Source organism: Caretta caretta, chromosome 11, assembly GCF_965140235.1.
Source record: "Caretta caretta isolate rCarCar2 chromosome 11, rCarCar1.hap1, whole genome shotgun sequence".
NCBI classification, from domain to species: Eukaryota; Metazoa; Chordata; order Testudines; family Cheloniidae; genus Caretta; species Caretta caretta.
This window is the reverse complement of record NC_134216.1, coordinates 43,410,271-43,428,348: the sequence shown is the minus strand read 5'-3', so window position 1 is coordinate 43,428,348 and position 18,078 is coordinate 43,410,271. Positions and strand designations below refer to the sequence as shown.

The 18,078-nt window shown below is 39.9% G+C and overlaps 1 protein-coding gene across 3 annotated transcripts in view; it reads left to right on the top strand.

Moving 5' to 3' along the window:
- Positions 1–18,078, top strand: part of LNPK (lunapark, ER junction formation factor) — an 86,779-nt gene that overhangs the window by 52,258 nt on the left and 16,443 nt on the right. For all 3 annotated transcript variants that reach the window (XM_048869257.2, XM_048869258.2, XM_048869256.2), the window contains 3 exons: positions 10,255–10,360; positions 11,126–11,196; positions 12,850–13,020. In XM_048869257.2, the coding sequence (XP_048725214.1) occupies positions 10,255–10,360; positions 11,126–11,196; positions 12,850–13,020 (348 nt within the window). The remainder of the gene's footprint in view (positions 1–10,254; positions 10,361–11,125; positions 11,197–12,849; positions 13,021–18,078) is intronic.

Sequence of the window (18,078 nt, the reverse complement as noted above, 5' to 3'; positions counted from 1 at the left end):
AGCCGGAGTATGCCGGCGGATCACCGCAGCTGGTGGTTCTTCTCTGCCCACGAGTGGTCCCTGCATCCAGAGATCGTTCAACTGCTCTTCAAATGGTGGGGAACTTCCTGAGTGGACCTGTTCATCACCAGACAGAACAGGAAGTGCCAACAGTACGGCTCCTTCCAGGGCCTAGGCAGGGACTCCCTCTCCGATGCCGTTCTTCTGTCGTGGGAGGGAGATCTGATGTACTCATTCCCACTGATTCCGCTCATCAGCAGGGTCCTAGCAAAAGTCAAAACAGACAAAACACGGGTGGTCATGATCTCTCCAGCGTGGCCTCGCCAGCGCTGGTTCGGCACGCTCATGGATCTGGCACTGGCTCCTCCATGGCCACTGTTCAGCCACCCAGACCTCCTCTCACAAGACCATGGGCAGCTCCTGCACCTGAACCTTCACTCCCTTCACCTCACGGCTTGGTTGCTGCATTGCTGAACCCGCAGGAGAGGGCCTGCTCCAGCCAGGTACAGCAAGTCCTCTTGGAAAGCAGAAAGCCTGCCACCAGAGCGACTTACCTAGCAAAGTAGAAGCAATTCTTCTGCATGGCATCTCACCAACAAGGTCTTTGCAGTCTATCCTGGGTTACATGCTGTACCTTAAGCCTCAAGCCCCTGCTCTTTCCTCTATCAGGGTGCAGTTGGCAGCCATATTGGCCTTCCACCAGCAGGTCCAGGGAAAATCTGTGTTCTTCCAGGACATGTCCATCTGGTTCCAAAAAGGCCCAGAGTGACTCCTCCCACTGGTTTGGGATCCGGTTCCACAGTGGGACCTCAACCTTGTCCTCTCGAGGCTCACAGGACCTCCCTTTGAGCCCCTGGCCTCTTGTTCCATTTCACACCTGTCATGGAAGGTTGCCTTCTTTGTAGCCATTACCTCGGCGAGGTGAGTATCTGAAATTAAAGCCCTTAATTCCTGACCTCCTTACATGGTTTTCTGCAAGGACAAGGTCCAGCTGTGATCCCATCCCGCATCTCTGCTTAAGGTGATGTTCCACTTTCATGTCAACCAGGATCTTTCTCCCAGTTCTCTGTCTAAAGCCACACTCCACCATAGAAGAGAGGTGGCTGCATATCGTGGATGTCTGGCATGCCCTCGTGTTCTACCTGGAGCACACCAAGCCCTTCCCCAGGTCGACCCAACTCTTCATTGCAACAGCAGACCAGATGAAAGGCCTTCCAGTGTCCTCGCAGAGGATCTAGAACTGGATCACCTCTTGTATCCGGTTCTGTTATGAGTTAGCACAAGCTGAACTGCTACCTGTATTGAAGGCCCACTTGACCGGAGCTCAAGCATCCTCAGCGGCCTTCCTAGTGCACGTCCTCATCCAGGACAGCTGCAGAGCCGCCACATGGTTTTCAGCGTGCACGTTTATGACACATTACGCCATCCCTCAGTAGGCCAGAGATGACACTGGATTTGGCAGAGCTGTGTTGCAATCGACACGCCCATGAACTCCTACACGCCCATGAACCGCCTCCAGTGGTACTGCTTTGGAGTCACCTACAATGGAATGGATAGGAGCAAGCACTCGAAGAAGAAAACCCAGTTACCTTTTCCGTAACTGGTATTCTTCGGGATGTTTCGCATATCCATTCCATGACCCGTCCTCCTTCCCCACTGTTGGAGTTTCCAGCAAGAAGGAACTGACGGTGGGGGGAACCAGCAATACCCCTTATACCGCAGCATCCACGCACCACTCCAGAGGGGACCAGAGCTGGTCCCCTATGGATACCACTGAGGGGAAAACTTCCAGCACCGGTGCATGTGGCGAGCACACACACCTACAATGGAATGGACATTCTTATGTTCATAAGAACATTCTTATGACATGAGCAATGTATCTCAAAGAACACCAGTTACAAAAAAGAAAAAAAGGTAACTGTCTTTCCTTGGTTGCCCTCCTTACTGTGTATAATTATGGTTCTTGTCTGTCTTCACACAGCATGTAATTAACATGATTTTTCCATATATTGTGTTCTGTTTTAGGTTCTTATACAGCCCCTCATGACTGTAGTATCTGCTCAATGCACTACTGCAAAAAACTCTCCATCTGATGAATATCTGTCATGTGTGGTTAACTTTTTTTGTCTCACCTTCTCCCCCCGGGGGGAAATCTTTTACAGTTTAGTATTATACATTTATTAATTAATACTTGTTGCTTTGTTTTGTTAGGGAAGGCAAAGGTACATTTCACTTAAAGTGGTAGATGCTCAGGTTTGTGGTGGTAGCTAGTTCCTGTGGGAGTTTATTCCGCGGTCTGGGACTGTCCACCAAAGAAGGCTTTATCTCCTGCACAGGCGAGCTTTACTCTTAAAGCAGTAATACTAAAGGTAGTAAGTTCTGTTGCGCCTGAGGAGCAGAGTTGTTGAGAGTGCACTTCCTTCTGGTGCTTTAGGCACTCTTCAATATCTTGGGTCTAGGCTATTAAGCAACTTGGAAGATCAGGATCAAGACCTTGAATTTGATTGGATAGTCTGTGGGGAAACCAGTGTCAAAGCAGAGAGCAGGTTTGATGTGCTTATCGTAACCCATGCTGCTTAGGTGACATGCTTCAACATTCTATACTCTGAGCTTCCTAAGCGTTGATGGCTTCTTGTCTAAGTATATTGCATTGCAGTAGTCTAGCGAGGAGGTGATAAAGGCAGTATAACTGGTCATCATCCAGAAGGGTAGGATGGGGTCTTCAAGCCAACTGGAGATGGTAGAAAGCATAACTATTCATTTTCATAGCTTTCATCAGATTAACTGATTTTTGTTGGAGCTTAAAGTGGGAAACTGAGCCACAAATCCACTTTATCTTACAACACATTATAAGCATTACTACAATTATCAACACTGGTATCCATAATCTATCTTAAAATTAAATGCCATATCTGGATGTTCCCCAATTATATTAATTTGATCCCAGAAACTGAGTGTAACACTTACTCTATCTAATTATATATTGTATTTAATTGTTCTTGCATGTGAATTCAATGGTTTGTATATTATTTTAATAAAGACTTTTAAGTGAAAATTTAATTTTACAAGAGGTATTTTAAAGTTAGGAAGTAATTGCAAAGCCTTTGCAATTAAGCTTAGTTGACTCTTACTACTACTGGCTCAACAAATTTGAGTATAGGTATAATTTTGATTCAATTATAGTTTTGAATTTTAAGAATAAAACACCAATTGAGCTGATTGAATGGGCACACTTTCCCTCCATGATTGTATTTTTACTGTTGTATAACCACACAGTAGTCTTTATTTCACACTTTTTATGTCTATTCTAGGTACTCAGCTGTACTAGCAGTTGAAAAATGATTTCTTTCTTGGGTTTCTGTTTCATTATTATGATCTATACCACAGATTGGTTGCATGGCCCCTAGGGCATTACATCAGCAGATCCATTTGGCTTGCACTTCTGTGCAGCAGTCCAGAAAAGGTGCTTGCCACCATTCATGTGAGTGTCTTCCAGTATGTGAGGTATATGGCTGGACATGGTACATGTTCCTTAAAATTGGAGTCTTTGAGGATGCTTACTTTATTGGTAGTGAAAGTGGGGCGGACAGACTTTTTAAAAAAAAAATAGCCTTTTGTATAGTAATTATAATTAAGAGATGACATTGTTACCACAGCTAGATTACTGAGGATATTAACCTCTGTGACTAGTTGTTTCACTCCTATACCAGTCCAGCAGATACTTGTTGGTAATGAGGCTATGCATTTTCCCTATGCGGATATCTTTTAAAGCTTGTGAAACATCTATTAATATATATATGCACCCATTGCATTTCACATTACGTATAGTTATAGTGTGATGTTCAGCTTCCTCATTATTGTGACTAACTGATTAGCCCTCTTTGGGGTTTCCATTAGTGCTTGGGCAAATAACAAGAATTGTACTGCGGTGTGTATTGATAATTAAAGATGATGGTCCCACAATATAAGCAAAATGCTTATCAGCCCAAATGTAGCTAACATATGTCTTTCATACCAGGTATATTTCTGTTCTACAGGAGTTAGTATCTCAATATGTAAGTAGTTGGTCTGAGTTTTGAATTTCTATGTTGACCCAAGACGACTCCTAGTGCTATTTCTGTAGCAGCTAATTCCAACACAAAAGGTTGTGAATAGTCAGGCTGAACCAACACTGGAACTGAGCTTAATACCGGTTTCAATTTAGTGACTGCTTCAGTCACTTGTGGGTTCCATTCCCAACTACTACATTTTTAAAGCAAACTATATGAAGGAGCAACTATTTCTATATATTCAAATATAAACTCCCAAGAGAAGCCAGTTCCTAAAAACTGCAGTTTTGTTTTAATACAGTTTAACAAGCATTTTAGAAAATATTCCAAGAACCATTTTGCAAAATACTAACAATATTATGCTTTCCCTTTAAACATTTTTAACTGATGAATGTGGATTTTTGATGCTCCTCAGTTGGCAAGTTATGCCACAAATATATAAACTCAGTTTGTATTTGGTTTGAGTGCTTCAAAATATAGGTGCCTACAATATATAAAACAAAAAATTACATATAAAAAAACATAAGCCCCTTCGTTTTCAGTTTAAACAAATTTTTACTGAAAAATTCCCGGGTTTTACAAAAAGTATTCAGTTTTTTTCTGATTTTCAACCTACTTTATATTCAAAATATACAAAAAAAAACTTGTTTTATTAGGAAAATACAATACATTGCATGAGATATATGTATTATGATAATACATTAGTCTGTGTGTGTATATGCAAAGCTGCCTCTTGAAGTAAGGCTATGTATTAGTCTAGAACAGTGGTCACTAATTGGTCGATCGTGATCAACTAGTCGATCCTAAAGGATCTCCCAGTTGATCGTGATCTCTGGCAGTGTAGTGTGGCTGCCGCTAAGGCAGACTTCCTACCTACCCCAGTCCCATGCCACTCCCAGAAGCAGCCAGTGCGGCCCCAGGGGCAGGGGTCTCCCTCCGTGCGCTGGTCCTGCCTGCAAGCACTGCCCCCGCAGTTCCCATTAGCCGGGAGAGTTGTGGGGGCCGGGGCTTGCAGAGAGGGGCAGTGCACTTTGGCCACTTCCGGGAGTGGTGTGTGGCTGGGGTAGGCAGGGAGCCTGCCGTAGCCTCACTGCACCCGCTGCCGACTGGGAGTCACCGGAGGTAAGTTTTGCCCAGGGGGAGGCCGCACCCCAGCCCCCTCCCTGAGCCAGCACCCTATACCCCCTCCTGCACCCTGAAGCCCCTCCTGCATCCCAAGCCCCATCCTGAGGCCCCTCCCAGAGCCACACCTGAAATTCCCTCCTGCGTCTGAACCCCCAGCCATGAGCCCACTCCCGGTGCCAGCACCCCATACCCCCTTCTGCACTCTGAACCTCGTCCTGCACCCAAAGCCCTAGCCCTGACCCCCCCTCCCAGAGTGAGCACCCTATATCCCCTCCTGTACCCCAGCCCCTGCCCCAGGCCTAGCCCAGAGCCCCCTCCCAACCTTTTTCTGTTTCTAGTACAAACAAACAAACTTAACAAACATATTTTCATGGATCCTTGTGGTGAGTGGCATCCCCCACTGAATTTGTCCTTCCATGACTTAATTTTTAACAATTATAGAGGTCTATAATCTTCTGTGTTACTAGTGGCCAGCATTTTAGCAAAAAGGTTTATAGTTTGAGGGGGAATACAAATCAGAATAACCATTATCTTCTTCCCAAAGGTACAGATGGGACAAGTCCTCACTAGTACCAATATCCTTACGTTTCCTTAAATTCTCTATAGTTTGATTGTACTTTATATTCTTGGACATATTACTGTGTGTTCCGTCTTTCCGTAACTGTACAACAATCTGTGTTGTGCTTAGTTTCTCACTGACTGATTTTTACCAAGAGCAAATACTGTGGTTGTCATTTGGTCATTGGCCACAACCTCTCTATTCTGTACTTGTAACTAGTTGCAGCGTTCTTTAACTTGTTCCTCAGACACAAGATCATTAAATATACTACTTCCATATACAGTCCCTTTTCATGGGAATTTTGATAGTTCTTCTTATTCTCAACTTTACTGTTAAGTCTTTTCAGCTATATCCCAAGGTTCTTCCTTGGCTAAGACTTTTCTTTCAAATCCCTCTCTGTGGCAAATTATATTAACATACTCCTCCATTATGATTGAGAACTTACTTTCTTGTCTGGGTGTTGGACAACACCATGGCTGGAGGCCAGGGCACTGTTCTCTATAGCCTTCCAAGCCTTAGGCTTGTATCTGTATCCTAGTATCTGGAGCCTTCATAATCCTGAAGAGCTGGAAGTGACCACAAGGAGCAAGACATCATGGACTCATGCCCACCCAGGGATGCCATTGTTCGATGTCAAAGTGGGAAACTGAGTCACAAGTCCACCCAATTTAGGCTTAATCAATTTTTGCCTTTATTTATACAACTTCAGACAGAAGTATTGTAATTTATAATGTCTGAACATATGCTTATGCCAATAACAGACAAGATAGAATAGGTAAATGGGCCCAAATTACTGCCTTCTGGAGCACTGGAAAGTTCTTCCACCTTCCATGATGATCATCGCCTTCTCTGATCTCTTGGTCTAGTCCTTCAGTCCTATTCCTACAGCTTCTGGTGCAGTCTCTGTAATTTGGGCTTTGTTCACTTGAGTCTTTTACACATTTCTAGATTACTTAATTTTATCCAGTAGGCTTTTACCACATCATCCCCTTCATTTGTGCGTGTGTGTAACCCATACAATATGCACGTGCAAACTTCAGTTACCAAACTTACCTAATTTTTCCTGCTGGTTTTGCAGTTTTGGGGTCATGTCATTCTATGTCACCCTGTTCCTAGCTTTCCCAGAAACCTGGGATTTTATATTTATCATTACATGTTTGTGTATCTTCTTTACATCTTGCAACGTGACACGTTATGTATCTTGCTAGCAATAATATCATTTTAAACAAAACAGCAATTTATATCAAAGAGGGATTGGCAAAACCACACTTATGCCAGGCAAGCCCTTGGCCTAAGTGTTGCCTCATCTAAACCCATTCGGTATCCAGAATTACAAATTATTAAAATAGAGCTAACAAAGCTCTTAATTTTACCATTTTGCAATTCTTCATTCTATATTTCAGTACATGTATGTCACTCTTCTACCCCTTAATCTATTGCAGGAATGGGGAGTTATGGAAAACACAAAAAACCTTTTCTGTCAGCATTCTTTATTATCTTAAACATAGGTTTTCAAAGGCCTTTTTCATTCAAAGTACAGTTTTGTTTGTGAATCATTACCAAAAAAAATCGTCAGAAATTTTCCTGTGTTGCATTTTGAGGGATGTCAAATGTTAGGGCCTTGACATTGAATAGTACTGCAACAGTACATTGTAATTAATGTTTGTTAACATTGTTTACCTTAAAATTGGTTATTCACGAATCAGCGTTTGGATTGTAGCTTTAATCTATTAACTTTTATGTTTAACAAATCTGAATTGAAACAATTTATTAAATGTGGATGAAGTCTGAGCCAAAGGTATTCATCCTTACCACCTGCATTGTTACCCTATTTTCAAAAGCAGTTTGGGTTTTGCTGACTGATGAATGGCTTAAAATTTGGAACAAAAAAATTTTCAGTATAAAGTCTGGACAAACTTTCAAACTCACTTATGGGACACTAGAAAAATGATATGGCAATGTAAGATTTATTTCTGAAGATTAGAGAATTGCAAATTTCAGGACATAGAACTATTTTGGGTTTGAGGCAAATTTCCCTTTAAAATATGGAATGCTACTCAATGTATTTATGTAGGCATCCAGTAATGGGAGAGGAGGCAGCTGGCATTGACCATAGTAAAATCTGTCCAGTATTTGTTATCAGTGTATCACAGGGTATCTGTATTATTATTCATTAAGCTCTTGGCCAATTTTTGACTCTTGACCGCTAATGTGAGAGTTTGGGGAAATGGAATAATAATTGTTAACACTTGACTGGTTTTGTATAATTGAGACTACTTTAGATTTTAAAAATTAATTTGACAAGAATCTTTCCATAATGTGGCTGACAACTTCAGGAGTAAGGAAGAGAAGAGTTAAAGCTACAGGAAATAAAATTTGCAGGTTTTTAAGGTTGCCTATATCTTGTACAGCAGACCCACTGTTCCCAAACTCTGGTCTGTGGAGAGTTGCGTGGTCTTACTTCTATATGTGAGGAGAGACAAAAAGAAGCAAAATCTGATTGTGAGATTAATTCATTTGAGAGGACAAAACACACATGAAAATTGACTAAAAGTACGTAAATTCTTTCTCATAGCTATTTTTTTCATGTTGCGTCAACTGCTATAGTTTCCAAAAGGGAGATTTCATGATTTCAAATAGGAGGGAGATGATCCATAATATGGCATCTCTATTAGAGATGAAACCTCATTGAAGCAACAGTTGACAGGTTTTCTACCACAGGTGTTCATAAATTTCCAAAAACAATGAGGAGTCCTTGTGGCACCTTACAGACTGACAAATTTATTTGGGCATAAGCTTTCTAGGTCTGTTATTGCGTGACCAGGGAGACTGAAGTGTTCTCCTACTGGTTTTTGAATGTTATAATTCCTAATGTTCTATTTGTGTCCATTTATTCTTTTGCGCAAAAGAATAAATGAACACAAATCTGACATCAGTAATTATAACATTCAAAAACCAGTAGGAGAACACTTCAGTCTCCCTGGTCACTCAATAACAGACCTAAAAGTAGGAATTCTTCAACAAAAAAACTTCAGAAACAGACTCCAACGTGAAACTGCAGAACTGGAATTAATTTGCAAACTGGACACCATCACATTAAGCCTGAATAAAGACTGGGAGTGGTTGGGTCATTACAAAACCTAAACCTAATTTCCCCCATACTAATTTCCTCCTACTGTTACTCACATCTTCTTGTCAACTGTCTGAAATGGGCCACTCTCATTACCACTACAAAAGTTATTTTTCCTCCCTTGGTATCCTACTGTTAATTGAATTGTCTCGTTGGACTGACCTCACACTTGGTAAGGCAACTCCAGTCTTTTCACGTATTTATACCTACTCCTGTATTTTCCACTCCATGCATCTGATGAAGTGGGTTCTAGCCCATGAAAGCTTATGCCCAGATAAATTTGTTAACCTCTAAGGTGCCACAAGGACTCCTCATTGTTTTTGCTGATACAGACTAACATGGCTACCACTCTGAAACCTGTCTTAAATTTTCAGTAGTACTCATGGCAATCCAAAAAGTTAAGGCTTGCCCTCTAAAATAGTTTGGGATCGTAAATTTACTTTAATTTTTTTCTGTTTGATCCTTTAAATTGACAGGGAAGAATGCACCAATAGCCTTCCCGAACTACTGTACTGCAGAACGAGATCACTCTTTAGCTTTGTTTAATTTCTTTGCTTATAACAGCATTTTTGTGTTCAATCTTGGATTTCTCATTTGTTCTCTGCAGTACCTATTTTAAGTAATGCCATTTTGGTACTAGGAGAGATTGTTGTCCATTGTTGGTATTAAGATGCTGATACGCAAGATTATATTTTTAAGATTCTAATTTTGGGCTGTCTAGACTGACTTTGTCTAACCTTTTGGCTTTTTGGTAATCTACATTTGAGGAGCAGGTGAATTTCTGCCCCTAGTTTCTGCCTAGTCTGGCTAACATAGGCAATGAGAGCAAAAGTATTTTGAAGTGAGATCCCTTATTCCAGCAAATACACAAGCACCAGTGCGTGCTCTGATATTTACACCTACTGTAAGCATCTCTTTACACTGACAACATGGTGTTAAAGGGCCTTAAGATAAATGAGAATTGGACATGCTGTGTGTTCATACACATTCCTTCAAATGTTTTTCAGTTTACAAGGGTGGATTTTTGCTTTTTTTATAATCCTTTTCCTCAAAGATTTGACTTTTGAACAACAATAGCTTACTTACCAGTATTTTTAAATAAGTGGTTTAGAAATCATAACTTTGATTTCACATTTAGTAACTGATAAAACTGAAAGATTTAAACAGCAAGAGCAATTGAATTTTAAGAATAACATGTTGGAGAAAAGAAAACTAGCTGCAGTCCAACTATCTAAAGTGGTACAACTTCCCTAGTGGATTTCACAAATGTGACAGTTTAAAATTACTGCACATATTAATACACGGTATTAGCATGTACAGTAGAACTAGTACATTATGTAGTACGACTTTGTTGTTAAAAGTCAATTCATTATGCTTACTTCATTTGTTAGGTCTCCATCCACCAGGCCCTCCTTTAGCAAGACCTATTCTTCCTCGAGAAAGGGGAGCTTTGGATAGAGTTGTTGAATACTTAGTTGGTGATGGTCCGCAGAACAGGTAAAATTTTGCTAATGATAGTAAGTAACAGCACATACACAATGAGTTGAAAGTCTGGTTTTTGTTTGTGCAGGATTAGATGTTCTAGAATTCTGCTGCTTATGTTTGTTGGTGGCTTCATATACAGTTTTCCTAATGAACTGGCTCTCTAAAGCCTTGCCTGAACTCTCTTTTACCCCACTCTCAGAAGCGTAAACCCTAGCAGGAGCAGTTTTAAAATGATAGTGCACTAATGAAAAAGAAAAGCCTTATTGAAGCTTGAGTGGGAGAATGAATTAAACCATCACCTAAAAACATCCGAGACTCTTAATTTCTTTTCACATGTATCGTCATTTTAATTGCTTATAACTAATTGCCTGCTGAATTGTCCCAAACCCACTTGAGCTGGCCTTCTAACTCTGTTAGAGGAACTATTAATCAGATCATTGTATTTCCTCATAAAAGTTGAATTACCAGTATTTTTGATGTGGCTTCTATTGAGTCTAGTATGAAACAGACACTTAAATTGCAGCTATGTGATAGGTTAAGACCTAACCATCTTGGTTTAATTCTTAAGATTATGATTCAAAATTTGTCTTTTGCTGATGTGTAAATGAAGAGACCCTGCTAACCAGTACATTCTTCATAAATGGATTGGGCATTACTTGTTGTTAACATTTTAACTATATTGAAAGTTGCTCAGCTTTAATACTCTACAGCAGTTCCATTGTCTGAATACTTAGCTTCAACTTAACACCTGTATTTTTACTCTTTTTTTTTTTTAAGGTATGCCCTTATATGTCAACAGTGTTTTTCTCATAATGGTATGGCTCTGAAGGAGGAGTTTGAATACATTGGTAAGAACTAACTTACATAGTCTGTTCTTTTAAAAAATAAGTATTGTACTTCTTGAGAGACTGTTACAGTACTGTAACATTTAGATTCTAGTTAAGTACTTAGTACAAGCTAAGAAATGCCACTTATGGTAATTTACTATTCAGTAGCTAAGGATACATTTTAAGTTTTAAAAAAGTACTTTATTACAACCTTCAGGCCGAGTATATTGTGTGTGTAAAACTATTCAGGAGAAATAAGCCTCTTCCAAAACATCCTTGAGAATCACTGTGGGCTATGAATAGCCCTCAAAAGGGTTTTATAGCTAAAAACTATCTGACGTTAAAGTTCTCCGCTTTACCAGAACTTATAGAAAATCTTGTTTTGGCAAGAAGATCTCAAGGAGGCATCAAAACAGGAGTAGGAACAAGCCCTGGAGGTTATATGTCAATTTATGGCTGACAATAACTTAAGACAGACCCAGTTCTTTTTTGAACACAGAAGTACAAAAGAGGCAAAATAAAACTACAGTAAGTCTAATGTGTAAGAAATAGTTTCAGGCATCTCTCTTCTCTTTCCATTGCGCATGGGGGTCTGTCTCTCTGTTTGGGAGAAAATATACAGCACAATCGGCAATATATTTCATTTCTCACTGATCTGACGGCATGTATTCTGTGTATCCGTCTGAGCAACAAACAGTCCAAATGTGCAAGAAAGAGACTTGTTTGGTCTTCTGTAAAAGTGTATTTTAAATTATTGGACAGCATATAATATTTTTCCAACACAAACGTGGCTTTCCTTACTAAATACTACGAGAGCAGATTATTTTTCAAGTAATAATGGAGTCTCCCATTGAGTCTGATGGATGAGCTACACAAATAATTTTTCAAAGTGGTAGCAAGTTGGTCGTAATTCTCTCATCCTTTTTGGCCATTTTATCTACTGGTGCAGAAGGTTGTAACGGGTGATCTGCCAAACAAAGATGCAGCACTTTGCAAGGTGCAAGAGAAACAATTGAGACAATCATATGCAGATCCCATTGATGGTCAAAGTGACATACTCTGTATTAAAACTGGAGCTAGCCAGTCACCCACAGCCAAACGTCGCTGCAGACTGAAGAAGAAAGTGGCCGCTCCGCCTAAGTCTGTGGGCCATGACTGGCTAGCTCCAGTTTTAATACAGAGTATGTCTTCTCCTAAACGAGCTGCCTACTGGGGCTAGGAGTCTTGTCTACCCCAGCAATGGACTGCTTATTGTCTGGTACCTAGTCTTTGACCTGGCTGGCTGGAGTGGTTCTACCAGAAGTTAAACTCCTGCTGGCAAAGCTCTCCAGGTCATGAGAACTTTCAAGCCTTCCCACCACATCAAGGTGTAGCCCTCAGTGAAGGAAATGACTGAATAATAATATTTTACAGAATAATTTAAAGGGAATGGATATCCATACTGGAGTATTTATTTAAAAAGAAAACACACACAAAAAACCCCCAGCCAAACCAAAAAAACCCCCAAGAAACTGGTCTTATAAATCTTTAAGAATACTTTTCTTCCATAGACAATCATGTTTTGTTGATGTTTGTGACACCCCTAGTAATGTTTACCTGAAATGTTCACAAGTAGCAGCAGCAGAGCTGAAAGTGAGATTATTATTGTGTATACTTTTGTAATCTTCTGTGCAGCATTTAGGTGTGCGTACTGCTTTTTCCTGAATCCTGCAAGAAAAACTAGACCACAAGCTCCACGACTCCCAGACTTCAGTTGTGAAAAGAGGCAGCCAACAGAATTGCAGACTACGGTTGGACCTTTGCATTCTGGAGGGGTAAAACTACAAGAGAATCCACCAAAGGAAGGTGTGTACTAATCCTGTGAAGGTTGCCATTATTCATGTTCATTGAAATCCTTTTGTCACTGCTCTTCTTGGTTCTGTCTTTTTTCCTTAAAGTGCAGCAGTTTTAAAGCATTCTAACTTTTTTGTTCTCCTGTAGTGTGTGTATTTTGCATTGTTTGTTCCTTAGTGTTTTTGATTTACTCTTCATCTGCATTGCTGAAGGGTTTTTAGCCATACAACCCCTTAAAATTCAGTCTTACTTTACTCATGTCTGGCAAGGTTTGAAAATACTGCTTAATGAAATCCTTGGCTTTTTTATTATTGATAAACAAATATCAAATCTAAACTGTATATTATGTGCATAATTAACAAGATAATCTGCCCCTAAGTGGTTAAATTTCACTGTTTTTTCAGCAGGTCATTTGGTTGAGGTGGGTTGAAATTCCTGCCTTTGTTCCTTAAGTTAGTTTTGCTATTTTCCCCAGGGCAGGAAAATCTAGTAAAACTGCCTTGCTTAAAATCAAGAGTTCAAAGACAAATTGTCAATTTTAATTTAACAAAGTTCCTTTTGAGAGGTTTTATAGTCTGCAAATACAGTAGGTGTCTAGAGTTCAGCCAAGAAGAAGATGCAATGTTTTCAGGAGAGTTTAGAAAAGAGTTGTAATTAAAACCAAAGAATCTTCAGTTAGACTTAACTTTTGATTATTTACTAAAGAGGTATGGATTTCTCTACGGTTCCGTTCAAACCAGACAAGATCTAAAGCATGTGGGGCTAGGGAGTATGGAGCAGTTCATGTCACTATGTGCTTAGCTGAAGAGGTTTAAAAGGCAGCTGACTACAGGAAATAGTTCTAGTAGTTTAACAAATAAAACTCCCTTCCTGTTGTAATCTTTTCATGTTGGGGACAGAGTGCCATTGTCTTTCACTTTGTATGTGGCATGAAGAGGCAGGGTGATCATCTTTGCCATTGCACAGAGGACAGATTAATAAATTGGGGGTTTTTGTAGTGGTGTATTAAGACCTTTAATGGCTTAAACTGGTTAAAAACACACACAATTAGTGTCTAATTACTTGCTAATAGTGCTGTGAGTTCTCTAAAAATATCACTTGTACAGAATTCTCATTACTGATGTCTCCTGCCTCAGCATGAGTCATGTGGGAAACTGCCTCTAGGTCTTGAGAAACTTGATCTGGTGAGGCACCTGCAGGCTGGCTTGAGAGCTCTAACTTGCTGAATATGCTCCAACTTCAAGTACCTCAGGGGTATGTCTACACCCAAAGAAAAACCAGAAGCACGGAGTCTCAGAGTTCAGGTCAGTTGATTTGGGCTCCTCAGCATTGGGGTACAGGGCTAAAAATAGAGGTGTAGACATCCCACTCAAGCTGGGGCACAGGCTCCACCACCCCCTCTGGCTTCCAGAGCCAGGGCTCTAGCCTGAGTGGGAATGTTTATCCTGCTATTTTTAATCCTACAGCCTGAGCCAATTGACCTGGGCTCTGAGATTTGGCACTGAGTTTTTCTTTGCAGTATAGACATAACCTTATCCAGAACATTGCAGACAGTTCCTTTCTGATTGGTCAGTGAAGGAACTGCTCAGTGGCTCTGATGTGGGAAGAAGAAAAGGAGTACTTGTGGCACCTTAGAGACTAACCAATTTATTTGAGCTCAAATAAATTGGTTAGTCTCTAAGGTGCCACAAGTACTCCTTTTCTTTTTGCGAATACACACTAACACGGCTGTTACTCTGAAATCTGATGTGGGAGTGCCTCTTGCTGCTTTAGCCCTTATTCAGGGCCTTGTTGTGTTCTCCAGTTTCTAGTCAATCATACTTAAAATGCAGGGCTGGAAGAAACCTTGAGTTGAGGCAGGACCAAGAAAACCTACACCATCCCTGACAGGTGTTTACCAACTTGTTCTTAACAGTGGTGGGGATTTCCCATGTTCCCTTAGTAACCTCTTCCAGAACTTAACTACACTTATAGTTAAAAAGGGTTTTCTAACATCTCATTTAAATCTCCCTTACTGCAGATTCAGCCCATCACAGAAAGGAGGACAAGAAGTAAACATAAAGAGCAATTGATCATCTTATTTAAAATAACCCTTCTGTTTGAAAACTGTTGTTAGGACTTCCTTCAGTCGTCTTTTCTCAAGCCCAATTTTTTTAACCTTTTCACATTGGTCAGGTTAGGCTTCGGCCCGGGCTCAAGCATGGTCTTACGTTGCAGTGTAGACATACTCTAAGGAAAGTGTAGGTTTTCTACTTAACAGGGAAGGAGAGCTAATAATGGATGATATCAAAAAGGCTGAGGTGTTTAATGCCTATTTTGTTTCAGCATTCACTAATAAGGTTAACTGTGGCCAGATGCTTAACAATTAATATTAACAACAAGGAGGAAGAAACCCATGCAGTTTGTCCATCTCTCCACTTTGTGTAGGATTCCTTTTTGATTTTTCATATCATTAAAGAGCTTCTGCTGGAGCCATATTGGCTTTATTAGTCTTCCTACCTTTTAATTTCCTTAGCCAAGAGGTTTCAGGCTCAATCCTTAGTTGCACCCAATAAACTCTGGGTGCAGCTAAGTGAAGGAACTCCAAAGTAGCTGTATACAGCCCTCACTTGCTCTCGAGGCTGACTCTATTGGTAACTTTCCCCCGCATAGATTAGAGCAGCCCAAGGTGTAGTTTCTTTTATCTGTGAACTCAACCTTCATAGAGGGAAAATCTTGCTGGCGAAGCAAACCATTTTTAAAGATACCTTGTAATTCTGCTTCTCTAAAAAGAAGTATTTTTTCTTTGTATTTTCTCATGTATGTTACATTTATATTCCCAATATTATGTTGAACTGTATTAACTATGAGATCATCTTTCAATTGATTTTTAATCATGAAAATCGTGATGGCTATCATTTTGGTTTTACCAGTGTGATCTTGCGTTATATTAGTTAACCGTTGAGTTCTTTATTGAACACAGACCCAGATCTTCCTGCTGCTATTGCAGATAAAATTGTAAAGTATCCCTCCCTTGAATTAACCATTTCTTATTTTCCAAAGTTCTCTGTGTAGCAGAGTCAGAATACAGATAAGCAGGGAAGTCACTGATATAATTAGAAAAGGATTAAGGTGTTTTAAAACAAAACATGCAATCCAGATTGTCAGTAAATTAATTGTCAATAAGTAAAGCATGAAAGTATAATCTATGTGCACCAGACTAAATTTTTAAAACAGGCTGGGGTTTACAGAAAAAGGGAGTTAAGTTCCCAACACCCATTATTACTGGAATGTGGGTATCTAATTTCCTTATTTTCTGAAAATCTCAGCCATATAATATACTAGATAAATACTGTACCTGCTGTCTTTTAATCTATTACAATAGATGTATAAAACAAAATATTAACTCTCTAACTGTACTATCCAAAAGAAAATGTTTTTTGTACCCATATTAGATGGTGCACTATAGGTTGATGCTAATTTGTAATTTTGTCATTATGCACAAACTGTCCATGACTTGGTTCAAAGCATTTCATTTGAGCAGCTGTCTTATGAAAATAATCTTTTCTCTCAATCTGTCAAAAAGTATTTTCAATGAGCCATTTTTTGTCAGATCTAATTCATAGCGTAAACTCTGCTTACAGGTAGTTTTAACCCATACTGATTTTAAAGGCTTTAATTAATGTGACTCTGTAAACTTAAGCTACTAAACTTTCCTTTTAATGAGGTATAAACTGTAAGCAAGGCTTTTGCAGATCACCTATTAAGACGGTACTCTACTGGCAAAAAAGGGTATGTTTAATTATAATTACAACAGATGTTGGCAACAGGAAAATAACTTCTACCGAAATGTTGACAGCATTCAGAAACATAATTTGGATCAGTAACCCTGTTAAACCATAGCCTTGGAGTAAGGCTAATGCCATTACCAAAATAGCAAAACCACAGTCGCATGGACAAAATGACTAGCCACCTTCAGTAAAGATGACTGGGTTGAATCCCCGCACTCCCTCCAGTTTTGTGTCCAAGTATTCACTAGCCTGCTGCATACTCTTTTGTGGTCACAGACATAGGGGGATGGGGTTAAAGTACCTGTTGACACTAAAACACTAAGGCGATTGCTCTTCTTTTCTCCATGAAATTGCTTCTGCAGATCTCAACTCGATAGAGATTAGCCAGCAGAGATGTGCCTAAGGAAAACTAGTTGAGCAAATTGCTCTCACATGCCTACCATCTTATCTTGCATCTAAATCAAAAGACTAGTGCTTAGTAAATGTTTGAATTGAGCTCCTAATGGCAGCCTCAATATATCTCAGTAATTGAGAAATTCATTAGGGAAGCCATGGTAGCTGCCTTTCCTATAGTAGATTAAAACCTGAGTCATTTTAGTACTAAATCTCCAACAGAATTTTTAAGAAGCTACAAAGCACAGTTTTATCCATTTTGCTCCTCTGGTTTCATTTGAAGACAGAGCACAGAGTGCTTTAAAGTAAAGTGCTTCTCTTTGTCCTGTTGTTTGGGATCAGCAGCTGTTGGTCTGTCTCTCCAAATGTTCCTGTTGAGTGCGTCATATTTAGTCCCTGTTGGAAAAAGACAAATCTTGACGCTGAAAATATTTGATAACCAAAAATAGAGCATTATATCCAATTAAAACTGTAGAAAGGCAGCAAATCTTGACAAATCTTGGAAGATCTGTGCTTCTGATTTACTTGACCTTGAGCAACTGGGATTCCAACCTGAGTATGGCACAGAATGCTTTATTGTATTGACAACCACCTGATGCAAAAAGATAAGGTGTTTATTTTAAGATAGGCCTCAATCAGCTTTTTGGTACCTTAAATCATGAGGTGATGTTGAACATGCCCGGGATCTCTGAAGGGAATGGACAGGGCTGCACTTCATTGCCTTAGTTTGTTTTGTTTGTTCCTGATAGACCATGGAGGATAGTATTGGATTTGCTCTTCCCTCCCTCCCCCCCACCCCCTCACCAAGGCTGTCATGGCATACCACAAGGATCTACTTTCTAATCCCTCTTCATTGCATATATGGGGCTGCTAGAGTTAGTGACACCCAACTTTATATGACAGGTTT